Source organism: Uloborus diversus, chromosome 3 (assembly GCF_026930045.1).
Source record: "Uloborus diversus isolate 005 chromosome 3, Udiv.v.3.1, whole genome shotgun sequence".
NCBI lineage: Eukaryota > Metazoa > Arthropoda > Arachnida > Araneae > Uloboridae > Uloborus > Uloborus diversus.
In genome coordinates this window covers 210,389,035-210,407,973 of record NC_072733.1, presented here as the reverse complement: position 1 = coordinate 210,407,973, position 18,939 = coordinate 210,389,035, and the positions used below count along the sequence as shown (strand labels likewise).

General features: G+C 34.1%; 1 protein-coding gene across 1 annotated transcript in view; it reads left to right on the top strand.

Moving 5' to 3' along the window:
- Window positions 1-18,939, top strand: part of LOC129219156 (Ca(2+)/calmodulin-responsive adenylate cyclase-like) — a 171,250-nt gene that overhangs the window by 123,096 nt on the left and 29,215 nt on the right. The window contains exons 14-16 of the mRNA XM_054853475.1: window positions 4,947-5,067; window positions 5,178-5,297; window positions 16,186-16,332. Of these exons, the coding sequence (XP_054709450.1) occupies window positions 4,947-5,067; window positions 5,178-5,297; window positions 16,186-16,332 (388 nt within the window). The remainder of the gene's footprint in view (window positions 1-4,946; window positions 5,068-5,177; window positions 5,298-16,185; window positions 16,333-18,939) is intronic.

Genomic DNA, 18,939 nt, shown 5'->3' with positions numbered 1-18,939 from the left:
TGAAATTCTAGTTCGACTGGTAAACTGATAGGTCGCTAGTGTTGCCGGCAACTTTACTTGGAACTATATAGGGCCATTCCACGGAAAACGGTAATTTTGTCCCGCACTTAACGCTTCAGACATTTCATAAAATGTAGTAATTTAAAAGGATGATGAACAAAAGTTTGTTGCTTAAAAAATCACAAACGCATGTGTAACTTCTTAAGCAAAACCTTTCTTCAAAACTTATTTCTTTTTTCAGAAATATAGAAACTGTCACGTGCGGGACAAAATGACCATTTTCAATGGAATGGGCATATACACATATTTTTTCAATAGTTTAAATAATTATTTCTAAACTAATGAGATATGTTTTCTTTACGTTGGAACCATAGCTCTCTAAATCTGCAATTTGTTTTGTCATTGCTGTATTAATAGAGCAAAAATATTAGCTTATTCATAAGCAAGTTACCAGAGGTTGACTTTGGATGTACCGCACATGACACGTGTAAATAAATTTTATTTTAAGTAAAAAAATTGTTTAATAAAATTGTAATTGTGTCAGGAGTATCTTTGTATCAAATGTAAAGATTAAAAAAATTCCTTACCCCCGTTTCATTAAAATATTTTAAGTGTATTTTTGTCCCGCAGGTGATGTTGGAATGGCCCTATATATATATATATATATATATATATATATATATATATATATATATATATATATATATATATATATATATATATATATATATATATATATATATATATATATATATAGATATATTCTATAACAAAAAAATCGACGCACCAAGAAGCAATGATTCGATTGCTTTGAAATTTTGTATCCATGAGTGTTTTGACAAGATATGCTAATGATTAAAATTTGGTGTCCGATGAATGAATAATTTGATCTCCAGCGCATCGAAACTGCGCATCCAGCAGATGTATATAAAGAGCAATTCTTCAACATTTGTTAAAACTTTCGGTTTGATTGTGATTCAGATTACCTTCCGACAACTTAAAAATGCCTCGCCGCATGGTTCAAGCTCATTACAAGCAACTGTCAGACTTTAAAAGAGGTCGTATCATTGGATTGAAAGAGGCCGTTTGGTCAAATAGGAGAATCGCTCGTCATTTGAGTCAAAGCGATGCGACGATTCGAAGATGCTGGCAAAAGCCCTGGTTTCCTTGGAGCGAATCGCCGATCTTCGACGTCGCTCCTCGCCGTGACGCTGAAATCAAAATCAAGTGGATTCTGTCGTGGCCATTCACGAGGCCGGGAAGATTCAGAAGGAGAATCCTGGTGTCCCTTTTGCACGTCACACTGGCCCTCAACAAGGCATTATGGTCTGGAATGCCATTTCCTTTGATAACTGGACCCCTTTTGTCGTAATTAGACGTACACTTACTGATCATTGGTACGTAGACGACATCCTAAGACTTGTTTTGCTGCCGTTCCTTTTGCAGTACCATCGGCTGGTTTTCAGCAGGACAATGCCAGATAACATACGGCACGTGTTGCTATGAACTATCTGCAAGCTTGTCAAACTCTTCCGTGGCCTGCCAGATCTCTCTCCCATCGAGCATGTCTGGGATATGATGGGATGGCGATTGCATCTGGCAAGGAATGTTGATAACCTCGTCCGACAATTGGAGCGGATTTTGCCGGAAATACCGCCGGACACCCTCGGGAGCTTTATCGATGTTTGCCACGCTGGGCTTCAGCTTTTATCTAGGCTAGAGGCTGGTCAATACCTTGTTGAACTTGTTACTGTAACTCTGACATAAAGTATTCAATTGTTCTGAGAATGTAATCATTTACTATTCTGTGCATTGTCATCCTATCCACCAATTTTCGTTTCAATCTGATCTCTCCTTTTTGGTGCGTCGGTTTTTTTGTTATAGAGTATATATATATATATATATATATATATATATATATATATATATATATATATATATATATATATATATATATATATATATATATATATATATATAACCCAAATTCAAAAAAATAGAGTATCATAGCTATTTAAGCAAAACTTGTCACTGAGTCGGGCTAAATGAATGCAGGCTAATTAAACAAACTAAAACATGTTATTAATGAATGGGTGAAACTATTTCAGCAACCTCAAAGGTATTATTTTAACAATATAGGGGTCGTTAACAAGTTTGAAAATTATGTTGATCTTTTATATGGGTCAAAAATTTAGAATAATCAATTTATTTAATGTGAATTTGAAAAGTAGAGAAATTATTTGCATACCTGTAACCCGCGAAATGGGAAGATTGGGCGCCGTGCATTTTGGGCGCCGGGAACATTGGGCTCCGAGCACTTTGGGCGTCTTGAACTTTGGGCGCCGAGCACTGTGGGCCCCGGGAACTTTGGGCGCTGGGAACATTGGACGCAAGCATATTGGGTGCCGGTAACTTTGGGCCCAATGTGCTCGATCTTAGGTGTATCAACTCCAAACATACATCGACGATACCTTCGTAATATAGAGCCATGGAAAAGACGAACTTCGGCGATTTTGACTCATAACAGTCCAATTTACTATGGAAGCTGAAAATGACGGAAAGTTACCATAGAAGAAAACGGAACCCCGTTGTGTTTCTCGTAAGCCTACACATACTTATCGCTATCTGCACAAGGACTCCTATCATCATCCTCGACAGGGGGAATGCTGAAAACTTTAGTCATCAGGGCCAATAGAATCTGCGAACCGATGGCATTGAAATGGAACTTTCCCACCTTACTAATGTCTTTCAAGTCAATGGCTTTTCGAAGCAAGAAATTAACAGAGCTTTACACCCCAAAATTGAAAGACAGCCACTTACCATTCAAGTCTACAGCTTACCTTCCCTACGTTGAGGACGCCACCGATAGGAATTGAAAGACTAGCGCCGACGCAGCATTTAAACCTACCCACAGAACCAGCTGCTACTATGATCAGTGAAAGAAGCCAGAGATCTTTTTTCCGTCGTAAGAGTGTCCAGATCCCCTGTTCCTGTGGTTTACATTGGAACGACAAAAGGATGCGTCAGTACAAGAATAAAAGAAATTGCTGTCTGGGCCACATTGAGAAGTCAGAAGTCGGGGAACACACTTTTAGTGAGGGGATAAATGACTTTAAATTTAAAGAAACGGAAATACTTTCAAGGACTTCCCACAATTACGCAAAATTAAGCAGAGAAGCCATCGAGATTTTCAAGCATCCCAATAATTTTAACAGGAAAAAAAGAAGGGATAAAACTAAAGAAGTCTGACATCCTGTACTCAGAAGAAACATCTTGAAAGAAATCTTCAGCCAACCAGAAACGAGGACGGACGTTCATCAACCAATCCCGACCAGAACGAAGAGGGCGCCGAAAAATACAGGCAACAATCCGACATCTGCATCAGTTGCAGAGAAGTCGTTTCCCTGGAAGCTTTGTCCAAGCCGCTACTGATGATGACCGCCGCAGATTCGGTCGAAACTTTAGGAGTTGATACACTATGACTACGGCACAACAGCCCGGAATGTTTGATTTTTGTTTAATTTTTAACCGACTTCAAAAAGGAGGCGGTTATCAGTTCATATCGTATGTATGTTTTTTTTTTTTTTTTTGTCCACTCATAGTGTCTCACCTAGTGAACCGATTTTGATGATTCTTTTTTTAATGGATAGAGGATGGCTCAACTTAGGTCCCATTACTTTGTTTGACCATATTTGTTCTTTAGAAAAAAGTTATGGGCAAAAAACAGTAAATTTCCCTATTAAATGATTAAAATGATATTGTAGCGTTCGCACTTTTCATCCGTGGATAACGGTGGCTCAGTGGAAGAACTCTCGTCTCCCACACGAGCGACCCGGGTTCAAATGCCGACTAGGACAAAGTGAATTTTACTAAAATTTCGTTTTTACTGTTTCCCGTATTTTCTCGAATGTTCTATTAATTTCTGTATCTTTTCAAGTCTGGAAAGTTCCAGCATTTTTTCAAGTTGTATATAAGGAATGTAACGTTCATTCGTAGTTCTGAATAAAGATCTCGAGTTGAGACTAACGAGTATTCGCTTCATTTGGCTTTCACATTGTCTTCGCTATCTTCATCTACGCGACAATATGAAACTCATTGTTATAAAAGTTTGGTGCCATATAACTGTAACATTAATAGTAATTGTAATGATAATTTTGAATAAAGGCTTTTCTAAAGAAATACTGTGATATAGAGTCGCACTTCTTACTAGGTAACTTCTTACTTTTACTGAAATATCTACATTTACACTAAAAAGAATGAAATAAAAAAATTTTGAAAAAAAAAAAAATAGAACCGACTTCAAAATTGCTCTAAAAAGTGAAAAATAATTTTATTCTTTAAACACCATCGATAATACTTTTAAACATAATTTTTGAAGTTGGCGCAAAAACAAAAAGTAAAATCCATTGTAACCATGCTTCGTTCATATTTTTATCAAAAAATCATCCAAACTTAGGAACGAAACATTTATATCGTTACTCAAATATGCTGTCATCAATGCATAATGCATGTGGTAGTGAAGAAACTAGACGTGGTTAAATTTATACTTGTTGTTGAGTTATGGCTGTGAATGATTTTATCGATCGTTTTTGCGCCAACTTCAAAAATTATGTTTAAAAGTATTATCGATGGTGTTTAAAGAATAAAATTATTTTTCACTTTTAGAGCAACTTTGAAGTCGGTTCTATTTTTTTTTTTTTTTTCAAATTTTTTTTATCTTTTTAATTATTTTTCTCTTCCTGTTTCACATTGCTAATTAATTATCTCTTAACCTTTTAACGAACCATGGATAAAATGAATCTCTATAAACTGAATTTTTAAAAAATGTTAAAGTTTAGGAGTCCCTGGTGTAGTTACTTGAAAATGTACTTGTGTACTAAATGTATATGTTTTTTAAAATAAGTGTTTAATTTCTGTGAAATAATTTCGTCATTTTTTCGTTTTAGATCTACCATACCTGCCCACGGACTTAGTTTAATAGTCGTAATTCATTTTTTGATAGCTGTTCTTATTCATGGCAGACAAGTTGAATGGACAGCAAGACTGGATTTCTTATGGAATCTTCAGGTCTGAAATTTTTCCTCCTTGTCTATTTATGATTTAGTTGAAATAGATGAGAAGAGTCTTTAAACACCATTTGATTACTTTTGCAACATCTAAAATGCTTTCTCACACAGGCTAATGAAGAAAAACATGAAATGCATGAACTGCAAAGTAGTAATAGAAGAATTCTTTTCAATTTATTACCGGCACATGTTGCTACGCATTTTCTTGACAATCAATTCAAGAACAACATGGTAAGTGCACCCGTACATGTAACTCAGAAATAAAATTTTAGTTTTTTAAATGAATAAATGGATTGAACTAATGATATTGATGACATTATCATCATTCATCGTAAATAGCTGGGGATACGCAATACAGTTCAGCGATTTCAAAATTTTATAGCCAAATAGATTTAGCAATTTGTAAGAAAATTCCAGTTGAATTCTTAAAAAAGTTAAAAAGGTAACGGTGACTTAATGAGCCCACTCTTCATCTGGCGACGAGTCGTAAGGTATCGTTCGCAAATTTGCAACACTTTTGGCTGCAATCCTTCAGTGTGATTCGTGATAAAATCAGCAGACCAGTCTTAAGCCGATTAGAGCAAAAGAACCCAATGGGACCCCGCTCTAAAAAAAAATATTTTTTTTCCTCACAAACCTAAATAAGAAAATAAAGGAAATAAAAAGTTCAAACGAACTTAACTGATATTAATCATATGATTAACTGATATTTAATCTGGGGATATATGGAGCTACTTTCAATGTAATTAAGGGAGTAGGGGGAGTTTCCTGAGGCTTTTAACATCCTTATTAAAGTTAGCAAATGCATGTCCAAAACTACTAGTCTCAAATAAATATCCAAAAGAAAAAAATAAAATATATAGCCAGTTGAACATTTTTAAATACATACCTAAGTCTGTACCTTATAACTTCCGGTCAAGACAAAGGAACTAAGTAGTGGGGATCCAAAGTATAAATTTTTAATGATTATCAGCAATTAATACGGTCCGCAATAGCGTAAGGGTCAAATGCCCCTATCCCAGAACCTTACTATCACATGGGCAATGCCCATGAGATACTCCGATACCCCCAAGACTCCGAAGTTTCAGGAATTTCGAAAGCTATGTTTTTAATTTATTTCATTTAATTCACTTTTCTTATTCTTTTCATTCTTTATTTGTGTTAATAAAAAATCTTAAAATTCAGCAGCAATGACATTTTCTTTTTTCACAATTAACCCTAACGTATGTGCATTCTGAAAAATAAATAAGCAAATGATAAGCTTCAAATACTGCCTGCTTAATACGCTTAAAACATCTCCATATTCTAAAGAAAGCAAATTGCCCTTCATGTAACGTTTATATATATAGCCTGGAATTCGGTTTTTAAATCTTCAAGACCAAAACATTTCTTTGGACAGCCACAAAACCCTGATACATCTCCTAACGTGACTGGAGATGCGTTTTTAAGACTTCAATTTCAAAAAAACTTAGGAAAAGGCTACTCAAACGCCCACTCTTACCTCAACTTTATCACAAAAAACTGACTAAAATTACATCATTCAGTTTTCAATTTTAAAGGATTCCCAAGGAAAGAAGATTCAAAAATTTGACAGCCCTCCTCCCCTTCTTCTCCTCTAACGTCTCCAAAGGTAGCCTAAAATAATGCTTTTAAGATTTAAATTTCGAAACATTTCATGGGGAAGGCTCTGAAACCTTTTTCCTAACTAATGAACCCTTTCTTTAGCATCAGCACAGTAGCTTAAAATTTCCGTTTTAGAATATACTACTACGAGAAAATCCTGAACCCTTCCTCCCATGGATAGCATAAAATTGATTTCGGTTTCGAAAAAAAAAATCCAGGAGGAATATCTTTCCATTTCTTCTATCGTTACCAAACAGGGCCTAAATTTGAGTTGAACACTGCAATATCGAAACTTTTCAAAGAGTCACTGAATCCCCTAACGTCAACGTCACCAATGATAGTCTAAAACTGTGCCTTTAAAGCCCTCGATTTTGAAAGTTTTCCGCAGAACATTACCAAATTCCTTTCTTCTCCATTTTCATCAAACATCACTTAATTGGGACTAAAATTTCGGAAAAAAATTTGTGAGATTAGCCCCCCCCCAATTCCCTATCGTTACCAAACTTAATTTAAAATTAAGTTTTAAGAATAATTCGGTAGGCAGGGAACTTCTGCCTCTCCCCCCTTCCATTCAGTTTACACAAAACAGTCCAAATTTGCGATTTTTGAAATCAGCTTTGAGGACTCTTGAAGAAAAACCGTGGGTGGTTTATCTGACCCCTAACGTTCCTCTCCACCTCCCCTACCCCAACCGTCATCTCCGTACCAAAACTGCTTTTTTATACTTCAATTTCAAAAAATTTCCAAGAAGAGCTCCCCCGTTCCCTGCAATTCCGTTCCGCTTTTCTGACATCCCAAAGACGTCTGTTTTTTTGCATGCAGTCTAAAATTGCTTTTTTAGAACTGATAAATTTTGGTGCATTTTCCTTTTCCGAATAGTGAATTGGATGCAAGGATCAATAGAATTTAGAGTATAAAGTAAAAAATCATTTTCAACATGGTTTTTGACCAAGCAAAACAAAGCAATCATCAACATAATGAACAACAGAACGGAAATGTTATGGTTTCAAAAAGTTTAGCCTAAAAATAGTGCCTATAAATGTCACTTAGAATAGGACTCAAAGGATTACCCATTGCTAAACCTTCAGACATTTGAAAGTAAATACCATTGAACACAAAAGTATTCTGCTCAAGCTCAAGACAAACACGAGTGAGAGAAGCAAATTCATCAATCTCAAAACTAGAAAAATGATGCTCTTGGAGCCTCAATTTAAGACAATCCGATGCCCCAATAACCGGTACATTAGTGAAAAGAGATTTCACGTCAAAAGAAGCCATCGTTAAACCATGCGGCTTAAAATAACGTAACTTCTGAACAAAATGAACGAAATTTCTGACAGTAAAAGAGTTGCTAATCAAAGGAGAAGAGAAGATGGAAACTAAATACTTAGCTATGAAGCAGTACCAATGTTTGAAACAATAGGCCTAAGAGAAATGTCGGGTTTATGGACCTTTAAAGCTTATATGATAATTTTTCATTCATTCGGCTTAAATGGGCCTTTTGGTCATATTTTTGAATTTATTATGTCTGAAGTGTTGTAGTCTTAAACTGAAGAAGTATAGGTTTCTGGATCTTTTTACATTTTCCTTTTCCGTCTAAGCTATAAATTGCGCACTTAGGCGGCTCGTACAGGTCGTTTTTTTTTTTTTTTTTTTTTTTTTTTTGAGAAGAGGAAGATGCGAAGATAAATATTACGAGAACTTTTCAAATTTAAGTTTGAAAATATTACTGTTCGTATTCACAATGGAGAAGTTCTTAATTTATTTCTGGAGGAACTTGTGGGTCTCTGACTCCACCTTCAATACTCCATGCCGTAAACTATGATTTTATCAAACCTGTTGGCACATAAATAATAAAAGCTCTGCAGGTTGAAATCATTGTTCTAAAAGGTGAAAAACAAAAATGTAGTTTATTATCACTAAATCTTAACTTTTGAAAATTTGACGCCATTTGCTGGTATTAAACAGCATTGTGGGTACTAAAGCCCACGAAAACTTGATTTTATGGCATCTATTAACGTATGCATTTTTCTGACTTATAAACTCTTTTTTCTATTTAAAAAAAAAGAAAATAATTGCAAATAATCTGTTTTTATCATGAATCACACGAAACGATTGCAAGCAAATGTTGCAAACTTGCGAACGACCCCTCACGACTGATCGCCTATCCAAGAATTGTTGAAATTCGGCTCATTAGATCACTGATAACTTTCTGAATTTTTAAGATAGTGAACTGTAATTTTTATTACGGGTTGAAGAATTTAGTTGGGTTTTAGATTGTGAAAGTTGTTAATTGCTATCTTTCGCTCATGCGCAGTGAGAAATTAATTGCTTTAAATGTCCATACTTTATCAAATTTTCAACATTAAATTTAGTGTTACGCTTCTCTTGTATGCTGACAAGTTTTGTGAAAGTTTGGAAAGGCTTTGATGAAAAACTTTGCGTGTTATGTGCCAAAAACCTTCAAATAGAATTCGTAGTTTTGAAAGAAATGCTCATATCTTCGTGAATATCAGTTATACTAGCTCAAAATACAAAATAATTGTACATAGTCAGCGAACTAATTTCTGTAATTTACAGTTCATTCTCAGCTTTTAACGAGGAATGATGATCAAAAACCATTTTTGTTTTCCTCAATTTGTTACTGATCCCCTAAATGCAAGAGTAATGTTACCTTTTTTTGGAAAATAACAGCTGGAGCATACCTTTTACGTGACAAAAGTTACAAAGCAATTGGTCTTTTATTTCTTGAGAAATCCTTAAAAATGTCGATTTTTGAAAGTGTCCCAATACTTTTGGTCATAGTGTAGTCTGAATTCCGTTTTATATGCGAAAAAAAAATCCATAATATAGAAAATAAGCGCAGGATTTAGCTTCCGTGAGATCCTACTCAAATTCAGCCTTGACTAAGCACGAGGGATCTTTGTGATTGCATGAGTATTATAATTTTTTCATATGACGTAGTTTTTAAAAATGCGTAGATTGTCCAAGAGTGGAATCTCCCCCCAGATTATAGTGGTGCTTCAAACAATGCAGTTTTTTTTTTTTTTTTTTTTGCTTGTAAATTACTCAGAAATTCATATAGTGCTTTTGCCAGCAACTTTCTTTTGAAGACACAGCTACTTAGAAAAAAGACGACTTAACAGAATAGGAACAATAAATGTGACTTTTAAAAAAAGTGCATTTTTTAACTGTTTAAATCACTTCTCTTTATGTATTTATTAGCTTTTCAATGTAAGTCAAAAGTATTCTGCTCAAAAAAAAAAAAAAAAAAAAGACGCAAACACCCTATTTGCGTCTATTTTTGTATGCATACATATACGAAACGTGCATATGAGGGTAGGGCCCGATTGAGATATCAGGGGCCCAAGGCCAAATATTTTTTTGGGGGCCCTGTATTCAAACTTTGCAATTTTAGTCGCTGGAGAAAACGATTTTGGCCATTATTTGCCATTTGTAGTCAGAAATTGGATCCTGTATAAGGGTTCTGTTTTTAATGATATAGCCCTTTAGGTTGCAAATTTATATGAAAAATTCGTACATTATCCATTTTTGGTAATTTTTTTTTCTTTTCATATTGTTCTAGTTTTTATTACATTAATTTAAAATACTATTGCAGTGACTGGATTAAGGGGATCTCGAGGAGACATATTTGCCGCTGGCGACAGCACCGCCAGGAGGGCTTTAAAAAAAATTAAGATGCTCATTTATTTTCAATTTCATTGATATTAAAAATGAAGTTACTAAGACATCATTCTCCAAAGATCGCCTGAAAATGGGATGTTGAGCCCTCATTTTCGTAAATTTTACACGCTCAAAAACAAAAACTGGGCGCCCGCAATGTTTCCGGCATCCAATGTTCCGACACCAAATTGCCAGCGCTCAATCTTCCTAAACCGCTAGTAGACGGGTAAGTGTCTGAAAAGATCTTACGCGCAAGCAACTTTTGCCGTAACCTGATAAGATACAAACAGCATCTGCCACGCTCTTTCCCGTTTTCATCTAGTTTCGCTCGTTCAATGGCGACTAGTGGCTGTCGCTACGGAGTTGTGCATATACTGCATTTGTGGGTCCATGGTTACTCTTCGCTGCAGCTTTCTCCTTTAGTTCAATATCTTAGTAGCCCAAATAGGGAAGTTTTCGATTTTTCAATTTTATTTTTATATGATAGAGTAACATATATGAACACCATAGGTGAAAAAAATTTTGCGATACGATAAGTAGTTTTTTTTTTAAATTAATTTTTGAAGTTCAAGCGCTTGTGACGTCAAATGGCATAGGAAGTGACGTCATGCGCTCTTCCGATAGGGGAGAAACCGAAGGACGTGCGTTCGTCTTCGAAGACGAAACGTAAAAGGCTTATCTCTTCGCATTTAACTCCTCGCAATTCTGGAGCATTAAACCTCTCATCCTCTCGGAAATATTCGAATATCATCATTGATGTTACTTGAGGAAGATTATTTATATTGCGCTTTAACGAATCCGGCCTCCATAGTGTGTTCAAAAGGATTATTGAATTTCTAAAAAATAAAAATATCAGCGTGCTCAAAATGTCCCTAGCGAAAACAAGGGATCTTCGGCGGAAGGCTGCCCATTAGTGCCCTGTGACGTAAGCTCCTGACGTTTCAGAAGAGCGCACTTTTGCGCGTGGATTTTTAAAAATTGATTAAAAATCAATCACGGTATTTTAAAATTCGGCGATGGTGAATTTTTTAGTTTTGAGGGTCAATTAACAATATCCAATAGCCAAAATATGAACATTTAATAGGTTGCAACTTCCCTATTGTGATCACGAGATATAAAATGATTTTTAAGGATGGATTCTATATACCTGACGTCACTGCGGGTATTAACGGCATTGTGGGTATGAGTACTGTAGCACACGAAAATCTGGTTATGATCCGTCAATTAGCACATGCGTTTTTGCGGTTTACGAACTATTTCAAAAAGAAGTCTTTTGAAAAGTTTTAAATCAGAAACCTTGTAAAAGAGAGAGACGAACGATTTATTTCTTTTTTTTTCTTCTACACGGGTTTAACAACCAGAAAATAATGATGAGGGATGCGGACGTAGCACTTTGCCTCCCTTTTATATAGTAGGAGTAGAACGATTCGTTTGGTACAAAATATTGTCTGTATCAGTGGCGGCGATTGGGGCTTATAAGTGAGGTGGGGGGGAGGGCAAAGAAAAAAAAACACAACTAAAAGCCATGAGACTGTTAGAGGAGGCAAAAAAAGGGGGGGGGGGAGGATACAAAATTTTGTTAGGGCTGGTTTTGAGAGTCTATCAACTTATCTCATGTTTTTCTTAAAATTTTGATGAATTTTCTACAAATATCTTTCCCTGAAAAGACCTGAATTAGACTACCCCGAAGTATTTTGAACTGTCACAAACTTGGTAATAACTTCATAAAACAATATAGCTTGTTTAAGCAAAACAATTGATTTACCAATATCAAAACAATGAATTCATAAACTAAAAGTAATTGCTTTTGCTAAATAATGTTTCGTAAACAGATATACAAAGTAAAACAAATAATTATGTTCTGAAAATTTTGACATTTCTGCTTCCTTTATAATTTCTAGGCTTTTGGTTCCTAAATTAGAAAATAAAATAAGTAAATTTCTCATAAAGGGGAGGGGAGCAGTTTCCCCGTTTTGCAACCCCCCTCCCCGAATCTAACCCCCGATGCTAAAAACAAATATGTTCTGAAAATTTTGACAGTTCTTTTTTTTTTTAATTTCCAGTTTTACTTTCTAAATTAGAAAATAAAATAAGTAAATGAAATATAAAAATTGGAAAGGGTTAGGGGGCAGTTGCCCCCTCTCCCTCCCGAATCGCCACCCCTGCTCTTTACAACAGTATTTTCCTGATTTTAAGCCTAGTGGCTCCTCATCAGGAACTTAGTAAAAACTTATACTCTCTTTTCATTTATCCCTTTTCTGAGCCTTTTTCATTTTTGTATAAACCTTCCTTACGTTCAGTGGTTATTAAATAAACCCTGCTAACCAACTCAACTGTGAAAAGGGTTTAGTTTAAATATTACATTGTTACATACACATTCTCCCGTTTTAAAAATAACGTTTTTAAGAATTGAAAAGGAGAATTTAAATGCGCTTATTTACAGCTAACTTGGATTGAAATCAGCCTTGTTTAGTATTTTCGAACTATTTTATTTCGTTTGGCATCATTCTATTTGTTTTTGTTTATAATCGATCTATTCACGTGCACATAGAAAGTCGAACCATGGGAATCCTTAATGATTTAGATATGAGTAAATTTTAAAAAAATTAATATAATATTCTGCCCTTGGGATTTGTAACAGAACTAACCACCATTAAAGGCTTTGCAAGAAATATTAAGAGAGTGCCATTGAACCAGAGTTTTTAAATCGTCATGAAACAGTTTTGAACGCTGCTCTAAAAATCAGAACACGAGGTTTAAGGTGATCCCGAAGAGGAAAAATTATTGAAAAATTTGAAGTGCTCTAATAAATATGTTTTTGAGAGCATTGAGATCCAGTATGACATCTGCATCAACTGAGAAGTGTAAACAAATGCACGTGCTAATGGCATATATTGTTGTTCTAGCTTTATTTAAAAATGTCTTGTTCTTGATAGAATAATGCTTTATGCTTCGTTTACTCTCCGAATTTTCTTAATTTCCAAACTAACTTGAAAGTAGTAACGTTTCAAAAAGGGGCGTTTCTGTAATATAGTGTATTTTGTTTTCATATGCTTACTAACATTTTCCCCCTCAGTACTTTTTTGTGCACGCTCACATATTCTTAAAAAAAAAGAGCGTTTTCATTTCTAAATTTTATTTTCTAAGAACATTATGTTTTGTTCTGACTTCCTTAAAGTGCCTTTTACTTTCTATACATTTCGTTAGAGATGTTGATTCGATTTTGCTACTAATTGTACTCAATTTCCACAACCATTATTATTTGATTTCAACCCTTTTTTGATTCCAGAAGTGATTAAATACATTTACTCACAATGATTAAATAAAATTATCAGAGATCAATTTGCAATTTAGAAAAATTAAAACAGTAAGGACATTCATTCTATTTTGATCCCACATAGCCAGTGGCACAGCAAAGGGATTGGGGGGGGGGTAAAAACACCCCCCAGAGGCATTGGTTTTAACATACAGTCAACTCCTGATAACTCCAAGTCCCAAGGGACCGGCTAAAACGTTAAAGTTATAGGAAGTTTCCACCACAGTCTCAAGAGTTTGGGACCCGATAAAAACTTTGAGATAAAGGAATATTTGAATTATAAACTTCGAGTTATCAAGATTCGCCTGTAATTGCAAATTCTAATACAGTAGTTTATTCATATGAAGGGACTGTTTTGGTCAAAAAAATCCCTTTAGAAAGTATTTTTGGTCAACCCCCCTCCCCTTCCAGAGGGTAGGGGGACCCGGGGTAAAATGGGTATAGTTGCATTTTTCTTGTTTTTATTCTACTAGACAACATTTTTGGAAAAGAAAAAATTATGATGAAAATATTTACATATATCTGGCACAATTTGACTTGAGGAAGAAAAATATCGCAACTCATTTACCAGGCTTGGCAGTCATTTGATTTTTCAGGACACAAAACAATGTGTTTATAGTGAGTGTTAAACTTCTTTCTAGAAAAATTTACAGGAAAAGTTTCGGAAAAATTTTATTTGGATTTGATAGAAAAAGAATTTTTCTAACAGAAAAATTCAAAAAATAAGTAAATTTTAATATTAACAAAAAAAAATAGTACTTTTAGTTGTACGGAATAAAATGGGCATAGCCAATATTTTCGAGTTTAAAACATTGAATGCATGAAGGTTAATACACTTAAATTATCTTTGCAAGACAGTTATTAGACATTGTTCATGTTTTAAACTAAAAGTACGTTTTGTAAAAGTTTTATAAATAATTACTGCTGTATTTATTTGTTCTGTTTATTATTTTAATTACCATAAGTTTTGCCAATTAGTACTTAAAGGCATTATATTTTTTGATATTATCGATAGTTCATGATCACTGTAGGTTAGTAATTTACTGTAGGTTTATTATTATGTATATGGTTCTCATTGCTATACATTATAAGACATAGTAGGTATTGATAGCTGATATGTTGTCTTTTTAATTTCCTTTTTAAACCAAGTCCAGAACATAATCTAAGTAAAACCTCACACAATCACAACATAATCCTTATGCCACATAGCAAAGTTGTACTGAAGCAACTAAATTCTCCAGCTGTACCTCTTTGTCCACAGCCATTTTTTAGCACTGGTTAGACTATGAGAAATTCACAAAAGAAATGCAAGAGTGTACAAAGGTGGGAGAAGTTTTAACGACAGAGCAGGTGGCTGCAGAAGAACAGGCAAGAAAAACAACACACACACAAAAAAAGATAGATAAAAAGAAATAAATACACAATTAATTAATAAAGAAAGAAAAGATATGAACAGTAATTGACAAAACAACCAATTAAATAGAAGTGAAAACTAGTGGTTCTCCTCGTTGTTAAATCCAGCCATTGGCGCTGCGTCATTATTAAATTTGTGAAAGAAATTGATTCACAAATTCATAGGTTAAATCTCAACTGAAGGTGAATAAAATGAGAAGTATATTTATATATAGGACTCATCCTATGTGCTCCCTAAGAAAGATGACATTGATGATGTGCAGACATCACTAATTATAAAAATACTACCTCAATGGAACCACAAGTCTTTGCTAATACACCCTTTGTTCATAAATTTGATTCAGTAAACATTTTTTGTAGTTGTTTTAGATTAAGTTTTTATCCCCCAATGCAATTAAACTTAATATTTTTTTTATTTTCTCCATTAGTTACAGTGTAGTTCAGCTTTAAACAGCATATACTCATTTTACCCCGGTGTATACCCATTTTACCCCGAAGCATGGGGTAAAATGGGTATGCATTGGAGTAAAATAGGTATACCCCTTTACAGTAAATTTAAAGCAAAAAGTAAACACAAACTATGTTCAAATTAGACCTATGTTCAATTATTAATATGTCATGCAAAACATATTGAGCAAAAAAAAAAAAAACAGTTCATAGTGTAAATATGATTTATTCATTGTATTAATCTCTCATTGTATAATGCATAGTAATTAAACGCAACATCTGTAGATTATAAGTCACTGGAAGTTATCTTTGACTCCTGTTTTAGCATACTAAAGTACTTTCATTAAGATTGATCATGGAAAAAATGAAATGTGGTTCAAACATTAGGGAATCATTCAAAAGCATATGAAACATTGCACAATACAATAGTTTTCACTTTTACTTGAATCAGAATCTAAAATCCGGAAAGGTTGCGGTCTCAAGCCTTCTGCATTTGGGTCCCATACTGTTAATGTTTCTTAGTTACCTAGTTACAACTTAAAGTTACAAATTTCATAACAACAGCAAAGAGGATATGTTGATAATGATGCAATATGTTGTTTAAAAAAGCAAAATAATGTATCTATTCTGTTTTAGGATCTTTATAACCAAAGTTACTCCAAGGTTGGAGTTGTTTTCGCCTCAATTCCAAATTTTCATGAATTTTATATGGAACTGGATGGGAATAATCAAGGCATGGAGTGTTTGCGTTTATTAAATGAAATTATTGCTGATTTTGATGAAGTTAGTAGTTCTTATATTTCTAATGTCCTTCTCTTTATTTTTTGTTGGTATTTATATTGCTATTTTAGCTATTTCTGTGTTACTATATAAAGATACTATTGTAGTGTAGTGAAAATTCATGACAATCTGCAATACTTAATTTACATGCCCAAAGTATATATATATATATATATATATATATATATATATATATATATATACACAGTATATGAATTCATTTTATTTATTTCAAACTTATATATACAGTTAACTCTCAATAACTCGATATCCCGAAGGGCTAGCTAAAACAATTGAGTCATGTGAAGATCCCACGACCTTCTCAAGAGTTTGGGACCCTACAAAAACTTCGAGATAACGAAATATTCAAGTTATAAGGATTTAAGTTATCCAGAGTTGACTGTATATCAAAATAGCACTCCTTCAGAACTGCAGCTGTTACACGTGGACTGTGCATACAGGCAGGGTCAATTTCTTCCCCTAATCCTAATACCCAATTTTGGAAAGTATCAATTAGGAGGATTCTTGAAAAAATATCCCATGCATAATGCTAAGTTTTTAATTTTGTCCAACTTACCAAAGCCTTCAAAAATAATGCTGTAGGGGAATAATACATGCTTTAATATACTATCAAAGCATAACAGTCAATCCAATATTTAATTAATAGTTACTTGAATAAAATAAAAAACATTTTTTGAGAATCGCCCATTACATAATAATAGACAAAATGCAGTTTACGTAGAAATGAAACCATTTTTTAATGTGTGATAAAATATATCATAATTTCAATCATAACAAAAAAATTTGATGAAAATAATTAATATTTACAAGTAAAAATACAAAATATACTATAGCTTTTACTATGACTATAAGTACCAAAACTAGATATTTTGTACAAAATAGGAAACATTTTTTCGCTTAATATTATGAAATACCTGAAGAATATTATAACAATTAAAGTAACTACTGTATGAAGAACTCTAATAATTTATTGTTGTTTCACTGTCTCCCCAAAGATCCATCGATGGAACAGTCATAAAGATAGATATTTCCCCCTCGGAAAGATAATGTGTTTACTATGGCTACTCAAAGGAATTTAAAAGTAAAATCCCTTGCTAGAATATCCCATTTTGAAATGGAATCAAAACTAGAAACAACCACTTCCAAAATGAGTATATGTTTCTCTTATCACTTGCTATCACATCTTTATTTGCTTTCACGAAATCCAGTAAATCGTAGACACTTGATGGACCCCATTCTGACATCAGAGAGAGAATTATTATTGTTTGAGACCAATCAGTTGAGCAGAAAATAGATAAGTAACGCCATGTGATAGTAAGCATTTCATTCGGAAAACAAAAAGCAAATGAGTGTTGTTTGGATTTTTGAGTAGCATTTGCCGTAATGCTGATCAGCGTCGTCCGGGATATATGAGTGATATACAGTAGGTGCCGCTTAATGTGATCACTTTGGGAAAAATACATTTTGATAACAATAACCGACTGATAACAATAACCGAAAAGAATCCAGGAGACACAAAATAATGATTTTTTTTCCAATTAAGGTGCATTTGTTTTGGCAACCTCAAATTAAAATCACAATGACTCAACTGAACGCAGTTTTCAATTATTAATTATTAAATTAACAGAATGGAAATATCTGAATTATAAAATGTTAAAGCTAAATTATGCAATTTTTAATCACATCCTAATAGGTGCAGTAAAATATGACTGTTTTCCCTAACATTCATAAACCAGTTTCAAAGCACATTCAGCTTTTCTATCTTTTCCAGCATGGTTTTGCTTGTTGTTTAAATTTTAATTTAACTTTGCTTTGTTTACATTCTCGACACAATTCTCTAATAGTTTACAAAGTAATGGCAGCAATGGAGATCCTACATCAGTGCCTGCACAACATGTCCAGCGACTGAATTTTTTTAGGTGCAAAAGAAAGTTTTCTTAGGGGGAGTCTGTGGTCACTGGGGGGTGAACTTTCCTTAGCTTCATTCCGAGAAAAATTTTGAACTGCTATTGAAAACCACAGAATGCTACACAGAAAGTTAGTTTCATCAGGTTTTACCTATGTATTTCTGTTAATTGATGAACAAAATCGGAGAAAAAATTGAAAGTTTATGAAAAAGTAAAGACACTGATTACAGTATCTGAGTTTTTTAACGTGTGTTAACATACAAGTGTTCCGGGACTTCGTGATTCTGATAACATTAAGCGAATGATAACATTAACTGTGATCACATTAAGCGATGCCTACTGTATGTGTGTATTTTAAGTAATGAGAATATTTTTGTCCTGACACGGCTGTACACCAGAGGGCGCTCCGACCGGTCGGAGTTAGTTGGGGGCCTTTGATTTTGATAATGCTCCACTCGGCAGTCGCCTGCTGGCTTTGGTTGAGGCAGGATGAAATGTGGCGTGGACAGCTTCAAAAAAGTGTGCAAGTTCAAAATGCAAGAAAGCATTGAACAGCATTACGCAATCAAATTTTGCGTTCGCTTTGGAAAATCAGGTGCATTAATGCTGGAAATGATTCAGCAAGTGTACAGCAGGGAAAGCTTATCTCAAATTCAAGGTTTTAGAGGCTGGGAGAGCATGG